Below are 11,435 nucleotides of genomic sequence, written 5' to 3'. Positions count from 1 at the left end.
TTCTAAGATGCATGATTAGCACATGACTGAGAGCAATTAGCTCGCTCCTCATTGGTCTGCTGATCAAGTTGCAACTGGAAAGCAGTTTTCATGGGGTGGGGGTGGGGGGGACGCCAGGGAAGCAGCCTGTGGCTCTTACACCATTTCCCAAGGGTGCTGAGTGTGAGCTCAGGGTTGGCGGACGCCCAGGGGATGCCATCAGAAAGCCCTCTTCTTCAGAGTGCCCGCCCCTCTTGGAGACCCATAAAAGCTGCAGTCCCCCGGGGGCTCCCCATCATCTGCCTCCTCCACCCCCTACGCGAGTCTTCTCTCCGGCCTTCCTCGCCACCATGTCTCGGCAATCCACGGTCACCTTCCAGACTGGTAGCCGTAGGGGCTTTAGCACCGCCTCAGCCACCACCCCAGCAGCGGGTCGCTCCCGCTTCAGCTCCACCTCTGTGGCCCGCTCCACAGGGTGTAGTGGGGGGCCAGGAAGGATTGGGGGTGCTGGGGTTGGTTTTGGAAGCCGCAGCCTCTACAACCTTGGGGGGCCCAGGAGGGTCTCCGTCAGTGGCTGTGGCAGCGGCTTCCGAAGTGGCTTTGGTGGCAGGGCTAGCAGTGGGTTTGGCCATGGGGGTGGGGTTGGAGGAGGCTTTGGGAGTCCTGGCTTCCCCGTCTGCCCCCCTGGAGGCATCCAAGAGGTCACAGTAAACCAAAGTCTCCTGGCTCCCCTCAATCTGCAAATCGACCCCTCCATCCAGCGGGTGCGGAAGGAGGAGCGCGAGCAGATCAAGACCCTCAACAACAAGTTTGCCTCCTTCATCGACAAGGTGAGACGAGATTCATCTGTTCCCTTAAGTCTGGGATTGAATAAGGTATTGGAGAGGCCGCAGCCCAGAGCGGGTGGCAATACAGCAATTCCCTGTAGGAAAGCTTGACTGGGCTTCGGCATTGTCCAGACAGGCCAGCTGGCCCCGAAGAACCTAGTGGTCATTTCCTCTTTTGGAGCCCTGTGAGCTGGTTCATGGTCAACGCTGAGGGTCGAGTTAAGCTGATTCTCTACGAGTGGAGAGTCACCCCTGAGCACATTGCCCTTGACCAGCACAGGTGATGCTCCAGCTCGGAGGGGCCCCGGAGACACCCTCAGGCTGCAGTACTCTACTTCTATGGAAGCCCAAGGGAACTTGGGGAAGCTCCAGAAGCTTTCTCCTTCCGGGTTAGAGTTGTCAATTACATAGTTGCCAGATGGATGTCAGAGGAAAAAATATCTTTTTCTTCTTTCCGTTATTAATGAGAGTATCTGAGCCCGCCTCCTCAGCTTCCCGAGATTTTATTCTCTCCTCCCCCCAGGTGCGCTTCCTGGAGCAGCAGAACAAGGTCCTGGAGACCAAGTGGAGCCTCCTGCAGGAGCAGGGCACAAAGACCGTGAGGCAGAACCTGGAGCCCCTCTTTGACACCCACATTGGTGACCTCCGGCGGCAGCTGGACAGCATCACCACGGAGAGGGGCAGGCTTGAGGCCGAGCTGAGGAGCATGCAGGACACTGTTGAAGATTTCAGAGCCAGGTAAGGGGGACACAGGCTGCTGGCCACACACGGCCATCCCAGGGCTCCTTCATTTGAGGACCAAAGAGGTGCAAAGAAGCAGATGCCAGTGCGAGCCGAGAGCTTTGGAACTGGCAGTCATTATCCTGTAAGGTGGAGACCATGTAGGGTACAAAGGGACCTTCAGCTCATGCATCACTGCTAACAAAGAGCCTATTCTTATGTCCACATAACTGCAAAGGGAGACTAGCGTCATCTAACACAACACTGTTACTCACTCTGAGAAGCAAAATATTATTTCACAGTCTGCACATCATTTAATTCCACTGAACATGGGTTTAATTACTGAGACGACTTGCATTTCCCAGTTGGCATTAGCTCGGAAGTGAAGAGAGGTAGCTAGGAAGACTTGGAGCAAGGCAATCTCATCTTCCTTCTGGAGGTACATCGCGACAGCGCATTATTCAGACTGTGGGAGGCAAGGTCTCCAGTGGGAAAGGAAGGCCCTCGCTAACCCCTTTAGCTGGCTCACTCTTGCTTCTGCGTTTAAGCTACACCTACTTACAAAAAGCACACTTCTTCTCCACGGCCACCCTGAGGTCAAAGGAAAATAAATCGGAAGCTACCTGGAACTTCATGTCCTCCTGAACAGATAAAGTTTACCTCACAGTTTCAGCAGGCACTTGAGGCAGCAAATGTTTTTAAAGATTATGAATTGTGCATTCATAGAAAGATGGAGTTGCATGAATATTTATTTCTATTCCCTTAAGTTCCATGCTCACTGTCTAGTCTCACCAAAAAAAAAAAAAAAAAAACCTGGCAGAAACAATTACCCCCTTTTATGGAGGGAGAAATAGAGGTTAAGTGAATCATCAAAGTCACACAGAGGTCAGCGGAAGAGCTGGAAAGGATTTGAGGTGTCTTAACTCTTGCTACGCCAGCTTGAGAAGAGTTCAGTGGAAACTTGCTCAACAGCACACCCCCTCGTCTCTGTCCCTACAGGTATGAAGATGAAATTAATAAGCGCACGGCTGCAGAGAATGAGTTTGTGGCCCTGAAAAAGGTGAGTAGAAATGTCTCTCAAAGGAGATTTAAAGCGGAATCTTGAAGTGGGGGGGGGGGCCTGACCCAAGAAATGTTACATCAACTGTGAGAACATCTGGAGAGCTCAACTCTGCGAAAATGTCCCGCCTGTGTTTATGGCCCCACTGGCTTGCTCAGGTCTCTGCCAGCCCAGAGAACTCAAGCCCCTAGTTCTCAGTAATCACCCATCCTCAAACCCAAATCCACCAGACCCAGAGTTTCCTAACATCCAAACTTGAAGTCCAGGGAGAAACTCGCTTGGGGCTACGTTCTCAGAGGAGCACCGTGTGCTGTCGTTCCAGGATGTGGATGGCGCCTACATAAACAAGGTGGAGCTGGAAACCAAGGTCACATCTCTGACCGATGAGATCGACTTTTTCCGCTTGATCTTTGAGGCAGTAAGAGTCTGCATGTGTTTCTTGTTCCTTGTAGGCCTGAACCTGGAAAGAAAAGGCCACCGTAGAGGGCCATCCATGCAGTGCCTCTACCCACATCTTTCCTGGATACTCCAAGCAGGGGCTCAGAGAGCAGGGGGGCAGGGAGAGCTGCTTAGGGCCTTGTCATGCTAGACTACCTCAGCTCTGGGCTTCTCTTCCCACCCCATGGCAGGACAACCCCTAGTAAGGAGGGAGTGCCAATTTTCAACTTCTAGGTCACTGGGTAATATTCCTGAGGACATACATGCTCCCTTCCCTTTCCCAGAAAGTTAATGAAAGGCAAGCTTCCCTCAGCTCATTGGTCAGGGGTCTCCTTATCCTTGGAAGATGCTTCATGCTGAGCTCTACCCCTCCAAAGGCAAAGACCTGGGTCTGTGGAAGGGGAGAGACGTAGGAAATGATGAAGTCACACCATGCAGGGACAACAGGATCCTAAGCATCACCCATCCCTGAAGAAACCGCTTATGCTGGCATGTTGAGCAAAGCTGCGTCACACTAACACCTATGTAATATGAATTCAGAGGACACTTGCTCACCCCCACGCCCAGGGAAAATACACAAATGGGAGCCCGAGAAGCCAGACCACAAAAACACCCCTATCACGCTGATCCATGACCCAGAAACTTCCCAGGATGGAAGGAGTCCCATAGACAGCTGGGGGTGCCCAGGGAACAGCTGGAAGAATCTGCTAGGGATGCCAAAGAAAGGATTCCTGACCCGTATGGACAGTGAACCACAGGATCCAAGGTCCCTTCCTATTATGCCTTGGTGACGCTGAGTTTATGGCCCTGCAGGAGCTGTCCCAGATGCAGACCCAGGTTGGTGACACATCTGTAGTGCTGTCCATGGACAACAACCGTAACCTGGACCTGGACAGCATCATCGCTGAGGTCAAAGCACAGTATGAGGACATCGCCAACCGCAGTCGGGCCGAGGCTGAGTCCTGGTACCAGACCAAGGTGAGTCCACAATAGGTTCCAGGGTTAGTGTTTTCTGAGGCATCATCATGTAACTCGAGTTACAAGACTCAGGAAATGTGTGAGCATTTCCATTTCTTTCAGTTTGGTAGGAGCATATGAAAATGTAGCTTGAAGTGCACGTGGCACCTAACCACATAGACTCACAGGCAGTGTTGGACTTTTAGGACATTCAGGGCTCTACGTTGCTTGAGATCTGGGTGGTGGCAGGGTGAGGGTCCAAAAGAACCAGGAAGTAGTCATAAAACAGATTCTGAAAGGCTTATTTATTCCATTCATATTCCCTGAGCTCCTACTGCACTCCACGCAGGATTGCAAGGCAGTAAACTGCCAACAGAGAACCTGAGGTCTAGGAGGCCGTAAAGTGAGTGGATAATCATGGAAGGGACAAGACAAAATTAATAAAAAGCTCCCAGGAAGAGGCAGGCTTCTGGTCCAACTGGGAAGCAGTGAAGGACAAAAAAGACTGTTGAGGAATAGGGACGTGTTTAAGGCCAAGGAAGCCACTGGAAGGCAGAAATGGCACTCTGATGAGCAGGAGAGTTCATGTTAGGAAGAGATGCTGTCCAGAGGCCCAGATGGCCGGAAAGAGGCTGGCTTTGAAAGGGTAGAGTAGACCCAGGAGAACATGGGGCAGCTGCTCTCGGACAAGTGGTTCCTGTCCCTCACCCTGCTGTGGGCGCTGCCTCAAGTTCTGGTCAGCAGTGTGGTGGAAAGGAAGGCAGGTGGGGTCGGGGCCAAGGCTCCATGGAGCAGAGGCAGCCCCTTGATGGTGAGAAGATGTGGGATGCACTTCACACCAAGGGGAAGTGCTGCAATTTGCAGTGAACAATTCCTTGTGTTGTTGGGTTGTTGTTCCTTTTAATCATGTTCATCTAGAAACAGGAAACTGAGCTATTTGGGGCTTTTAAAACCTGGCAGATCTTGGCTCAGGCAGGAGCTCTCCTTCTGTCAGGGAAATGTGTGGCTCTCACTTCGGTCTGCTGGAGGACACAGGGTGTGATTATTCCTCCTAAATGAGTGTGTCCTGGGTCTGTGCCATTAGACTGAGAACCACTTGAGCTGGGGGTTCTTTCCCAAAGTTTCCACTGGCACCACCCACAGCTTCTGCACCACCCAGCGCTGTTCCTTCGCACCTCCTCCCTATTTCCCCAGCACTGGCACTGGGAGGGCTGACAAAATTCATAGACACCACTGGTTTGGACACATAATCCTAAGGATAGTGACCGATCACTGCCTCACTCCCAGAACCTGCCAGGTTTCTTCCTGACCTGGGATCCTCACTCAGGCTATTTCCTTTGTCTGAAATGTTCTCCCCAGAAACTGGTTGTTTAGGTCCCTCCTTCCCAGCCTTCCCCCACAACTGCAACATCTCCATCTCTGGAGAGGCTTCCTGGACCACCACCTCCCACTTCCAAACCTATCTCAGATTCCCTTACTACACTCTCCCAGGACTCTTCATTTCCTAGGGGGTACTTGTCTATTATAATACACTGATTTGATCAATGTCTGTCTCTTCCAATAAACTGCGAGCTTCAGGGGGAATGAGTGAATGATTATGAATGATGGGCCTGCATGGGGCACTGAGGGCCAGGCTGCACACGTGATGAGCGCCCAGGCTGGGTGTTTGACTAGGTGACTGAGTCTGCTCTGGTTCTCTTAGTACGAGGAGCTGCAGGTCACCGCGGGCCGACACGGTGACGACCTCCGCAACACCAAACAAGAAATCTCGGAGATGAACCGCATGATCCAGAAGCTGAGAGCTGAGATCGACAGCGTCAAGAAGCAGGTAGAGTTTCAGCAGGGCCAAGAGAGCCTCAAATACTCATTTCTTCTCTGGATCCTTCTGCCCTCTTACATGTCTGACCCAAGAAGCAGCACACCTCTAGGGGCTATTGGCAGGACCCATGGCTTCTTCCTTCCCTCACAGTGCTCCAGCCTGCAAACGGCCATTGCTGACGCCGAGCAGCGCGGAGAACTGGCTCTCAAGGATGCGCGGGCCAAGCTGGTGGACCTGGAGGAGGCCCTGCAGAAGGCCAAGCAGGACATGGCCCGGCTGCTGCGCGAGTACCAGGAGCTCATGAACGTCAAGCTGGCCCTGGACGTGGAGATCGCCACCTACCGCAAGCTGCTGGAGGGCGAGGAGAGCAGGTGGGCAGATGCCCTAACTCCACCCTCACAGCAAGTGGAGCTGCCACCACTGCCTCTGGCCACCTAGGATTCCTAGGGACTCAATGCTACAGTCTCTCCTCTTTTGGAAAAGGGAGCAAAATGCGATGCAATTAGGTCATGGCAAATAATATGGGTACAATTTCCTTCTAGGCAAAGAAATCATTTGAGGTGCGACTAGATTTAGTACCCCATAGAAATCCAAGACCTAACTAGGTTTAAGTTATCAAATTCAATCAAAAGAGAAATTAGTTACATGGCAGGTATCAAAATGTCCAAAAGGCCCTGTCCTAGTACTGAGACTTACAGGTATACCATTAACCAGTGAAAGGTCCTCTCTGGGCCTCAGTGATAGAATGAGGAGGTCAGATTCCATGATCCCCAAAGTTTAGTGGGAATTTTTTGCTCTGCCAATTACCAGCTGTGTAACAGGAGCAAATTACTTAACCTTCCCATGCCTTAGTGTTCTAACCTATGAAACAGGAGAATAATAGTTCCAAATTCATGATTTTAAAGGGTTTAAAATAACAGAATATACACATAATTCTTAGAACAACGCATAACACACGGTGTTCAATAATTGTTAGCAATCATTGCATTTAATGGGAAAAGACATGGGCCTTGGAATCTGATAAATCTGGCTCCAAATCCAGCTTTGTGACTATGGTCCAGTTGATTAACCTCTCTGAGGTTCAATTTCTCCCCCTGTGAAACTGAGATAATACCTAGATAGTGGGGTTGAGAGAACTAAGTGGCATCATGTACTTGGTCAATGCCAGCTATTGTTAAGGGTCTAAGTATGAGCTTATGAATGAATGCCAGTTCTGTCTGCAAGACGCTAAAGCAAAGTCACTCTGGTTGTTAACAGAATAACAGACTGGGTGGAGCCTGTGGCTCAGTGGGTAGGGCACGGGCCCCATATACTGAGGGTGACAGGTTCAAACCTGGCCCCGGCCAAACTGAAACAATAACAAAAAAAATAGCTGGGCATTGTGGCTGTAGTCCCAGCTACTTGGGAGGCTGAGGCAAAAGAATCGCTTAAGCCCAAGAGTTGGAGGTTGCTGTGACCTGTGACGCCATAGCACTCTACCGAGGGCAACAAAGTAAGACTCTGTCTCTACAAAAATAAAATAAAATAAAATAACAGACAGATTATTGCTATTGTGATTCTTATGAATCACACTCCCCTCCACCCTGCAATAAGCTCAGTACTGGCCCAGTGTGTGACAATAGTCCCTTGTTGAGAGACAACCCTTTTTGGCATAGGGCAGGTTCTGCTTTTCCAATTCACACCAGTATAATATTAATTTTAATTCTCTTAAGATGTCTAACTAGTTTAAACCAAAGATGTCTTTCTGAGACTATAGGTTTTACTTCTATGAACCTCAAATTCTACTTTATTTCATTCATTAGATTATTATTGTTAATACTACTAGTATTTAAATGTCAACCTAAATTACTTCTGAAAAATAATAATGAAGGGTTTTGAAATACATTTAAAACAATTCCAAAATGTCACTGTAATTGTCCACGAGCTGGAGGCCACAATAGTAACCCTTCTCTCCTGTCTTCCCAATCAGGCTGAGTGGAGAGGGAGTTTCTCCGGTTAATATCTGTGAGTATGACAACCTTCTCATGCCATTTGGAATGTGTGGGGGATGGGGAAGGTTGGGCTTCAGAAGGCTGAGGACAATGAGGCATTAGAGAGGATCCCACAAACAGGGTTCATTCTCGGAAGGTTGGAGGTTTTGAGTATGTTATAAAGAAAGCTATATTAAGAGAGTGGCTTTAATGTCACAATTCTTTCCTCTCTAAGAGGGAAGGTGCCACAGAAGGGAGGATGGGAGGTTTGTTGCAATTGTTCTGCACGGGTTTGGAAGACCCGGCCACACCTCCAACCTCCCAGGAGTCCAAGCCTTCCATGTGGGTCTGCAAGTCTAACTCAGAGATGGAGTGGACAGGATTTATGAAAATCCCCCATCTGCCTGGGGGCTTTGAAAGAAGCCTTCGTGCTGGGCACAAGGCCATTGCCAACCAAGTGGCTACTCTCCAGAACAGTCTGGGAAGAGGCCCCACTGCTTAGCTCTGAAACCATGACTGCAGAAATTTGTCAGGGGTTGCTGGGGGTACTGCAACCAAGTACCACAAACAGTGCAGCTTAAAACAACCGAAATGTACTATGTCACAATTCTGGAGGCTAGAAGTCCAAAATCAAAGTGTTGGCAGGACCATGCTCCCTCTGACATTTGAAGGGGACAGTCCTTCCTCGTCTTTTCCTAGTTCTGGTGGCGCTGCCGTCCTTGGTGCTCTGCGGTTGCGGCAGCATCACTCTGGTCTCCATCTCTGTGATGGTGCATCTGTGACTTCCGATGAATGGCTTCCCTCTTTGTATAAGGACACTAGTCGATTGCTTAGGGCCCTCCTGAAAGACTATCTTAACGTGTTACCTCTGCAAAGATCCTGTTCCCCAGTGAGCCTGCATTCACAGGCCCTGGGGTTAGGACTTCACCACAGTCTCACAAAGAAGACAATTCATCCTATAACACAGCCCATTTTTAGTTTCAATTTTCCCTCTCCAGAGCCAAAGTAGGATAGTAGAGTGTTTGGGGTGCTGAGTAATTGTTAAGTTAGGAAAGGAACAGATTGGGAAGAGAAAGGGGCAGAGTTGACTGGGTTTACTGAGTCCTTTGAGAACATTCCACTCCTCTCTGGGACTCCCAGTGCCTAGGTGGGGGGATTCCAAGACAGGAGCAGTGTGCCCCCACAAACTTCCAGAAGGAAGGTAGACTCCAGAGCCAGGCCCAGAGAGGGAGACAGGGCTGGCCGAGCAGCAGGGAAGAGCAGAGCAGGGAAAGGGAACACAGGTGGACAGGAGCAAGTTCCAGAGGGGAGAGTGGCCGTGAGAGTGAGCAGTGGGGGCAGCGGGAGGCCACCTAGCTGGAGGATGCAGCTACAGTTCCAGGACAGGCTGAGGCATACAATAGCAGTCTGACTAAGCTGGGGAGACTGGAAGGAGGCGAACAGCTGTCTGAGGAGACCCCTCAGCTCAGCTGAGGACTCCCTGACACCTCGGCTGTCTTCTCTCCTGCCCCTGACTCTGATCACATCTCCCCTCTTCCGGCAGCTGTGGTCACCTCCACTGTTTCCAGTGGCTACGGCGGTGGCAGTGGCATTGGATGTGGAAGCCTGGGTGTCGGTGGGGGCAGCGGCTACTCCTTCACCACCAGTGGTGGGCACAGCCTCGGTGCAGGCCTGGGGAGCTCTGGCTTCAGTGCCAGCAGCAGCCGGGGTCTGGGGGGCAGTGGCTCTAGCGTCAAGATTGTCTCCACTACATCCTCTAGCCGGAAGAGCTACCAACACTGAGAGCAGGCGCCAGCTCCCTCCCCTCTGTCTGGATGCCTATTTCTACTCAGACTTGCACTCCTGGGTCCCTCTCTTTGCCCCCCCCAATATGGTGCACCTGTGCTGCTGAGAAACCTGGTGTCCTAGCTGTACCCCATCCCTGGCCTGAACCAGCCTCTGTCCTCCTGAAAGTGCCAAGCTGCCTACAGCACCTCTCTGCTTCAAGGCTGGCTGTCAGCCTATCTTGCAAAGCCCAGGCAGTCTGGGCACCTAGCTCCGCCTCCCTTCCTTCCTCTGTCCAGATGCAGAGATGGCAGGGTATGTCTCCAAAGCCATCTCAATGCCAGGTTGTCACCCATCTGCTTCATGGTTCTGATAAGCTACCTGGTGGGAGTGAGCGTTCCCTCTATTCCCTTCCTGGAATTTGTCTATTAAAAGTATGTGTCATATGCTTGGCGTCAGGGACTCTGTTCAGAATGGTGACTGAATGGACTGGCCATAGAACTCAGAGCGATTCTCCTCCTCCCCTAGGTGTGCTCCTTGAGGGGGTCCATGAAGGCAGGGACAGAGGCATCAGCCCTTGCCTACTTCCCTCTGAGCCGAGGAGGTCGGCTGGAAAGATGGGCGGGTGGCTGCCGAGGCGTGGGGAGGGCAGGGCTTCCTCCCATCTCCTTGACATGCCTGGTTTGGGAAACCCATGACCCAGGGAGAAGCCCCTTCCAACCTCCCTGTATGTCAGGCAAGGTAGAGCTCTGAAACTAATGACACTGTCACATTGGCATAGATTGGGTGACCTTGGACTCCTCCAGTAAAGGGGCTGATTGTTCCCTGACAGCTTCAAACTTGCAAATCTGAGCAGAGAAATAACAGGCCACAGAGAGGAGTTAAAAGTCAGCCTTGAGGGCAAGGCTTTCAGCAGGCAGCCATTTAGCCTGTAATTGCAGGCTGCAGTGGACAGCTAGGAAGCTCCCAGATCCCGAGTTTCTGAGTTTATGAGGCTCCAGCACTGCTCCCATCAAGTCTGAGCTAGGGCTTAGCCCAGTGGGCTTGGCCAGAGTGGGGCTGCTGCTGTGGACTTGGAGGGAGGAGGCTCAGAGTTCAGGACAGAGCTTGGGACTGATGGGAGCTATGAGCCAGGGTCCTGAAAGGCGCTGGTCCAGAGTGCAGGAGCAGGAATGCAGTGAAGGGATGGGAGAGGCCATGGATTAGGAGAAGAGAAGACGACTCTGAATCCCAACGCTGACCCTCAGGCTGAGGAGAGATGGGGTAATTTAAGAAACCCAAATTAGCTGCACAAAACAAGGGACTGAGAGAGCAGAGAGAGGAAGGGGCTTGCCTGGGGCCACACGGCTGGTGAAGGACACGGCAGGATTGTGCCCAGGTCCTCTCAATGCAACTCCAGCATTCCCAGAGTGTGGGGGCAGCTGAGTCCAGATTCTAGATCTAGAGAAACCACATCAGAAAGAAAATGGGCAGATTGAACTTTCTACCAAGAAACTCCTGCCTGTTTAATGGAAACCCAAACTCCGCTTGTAACATGATGGTAGAGAGTTCTTTTCTTAAGTTACCACACATCAACCTGGTTTAGTGCATTCGGACAGTTCCCAGCCCCTCTGGCCCTTCTTGCTTCTCCCCACCCCAAGCCAAACCTCCCCTTGTGTCCCAAGTGCAAAGAGCTTGATACACACAACACCCTAAACTCTGTACCCAAGTTTCCGAGAGACCAAAGGCGACATAAAGTGGCAACTCAGGAATTAAGAATTGATCTCACAGAATCTTACTCTTAAATGTATTCAGCTAAATCTCATTGCTAATTCACAGCATTCACGTATTCACCCCAACCTGGTCAAGAGGGTTAGGGATCAGAAAAGACAGACCACGCACGCGTACACACGCATCACTAA

At 51.1% G+C, this 11,435-nt stretch overlaps 1 protein-coding gene across 1 annotated transcript; it reads left to right on the top strand.

Moving 5' to 3' along the window:
• Positions 1–314: 314 nt before the first annotated feature.
• KRT75 (keratin 75) lies at positions 315–9,744 on the top strand. Its single transcript, XM_003790408.2, has 9 exons — positions 315–809; positions 1,330–1,544; positions 2,526–2,586; positions 2,909–3,004; positions 3,838–4,002; positions 5,684–5,809; positions 5,951–6,171; positions 7,770–7,804; positions 9,314–9,744. The coding sequence occupies exons 1-9, from the start codon at positions 330–332 to the stop codon at positions 9,550–9,552; spliced, it is 1,638 nt and encodes a 545-aa protein (XP_003790456.1). The 5' UTR covers positions 315–329; the 3' UTR covers positions 9,553–9,744.
• Positions 9,745–11,435: the final 1,691 nt, after the last annotated feature.

This window comes from Otolemur garnettii, unplaced genomic scaffold (assembly GCF_000181295.1).
Source record: "Otolemur garnettii isolate 467f Iridium unplaced genomic scaffold, OtoGar3 scaffold00043, whole genome shotgun sequence".
In the NCBI taxonomy this organism is placed as follows: Eukaryota; Metazoa; Chordata; class Mammalia; order Primates; family Galagidae; genus Otolemur; species Otolemur garnettii.
The sequence above is the reverse complement of the archived record's forward strand: the minus strand, read 5'-3'. Positions and strand labels throughout refer to the sequence as shown.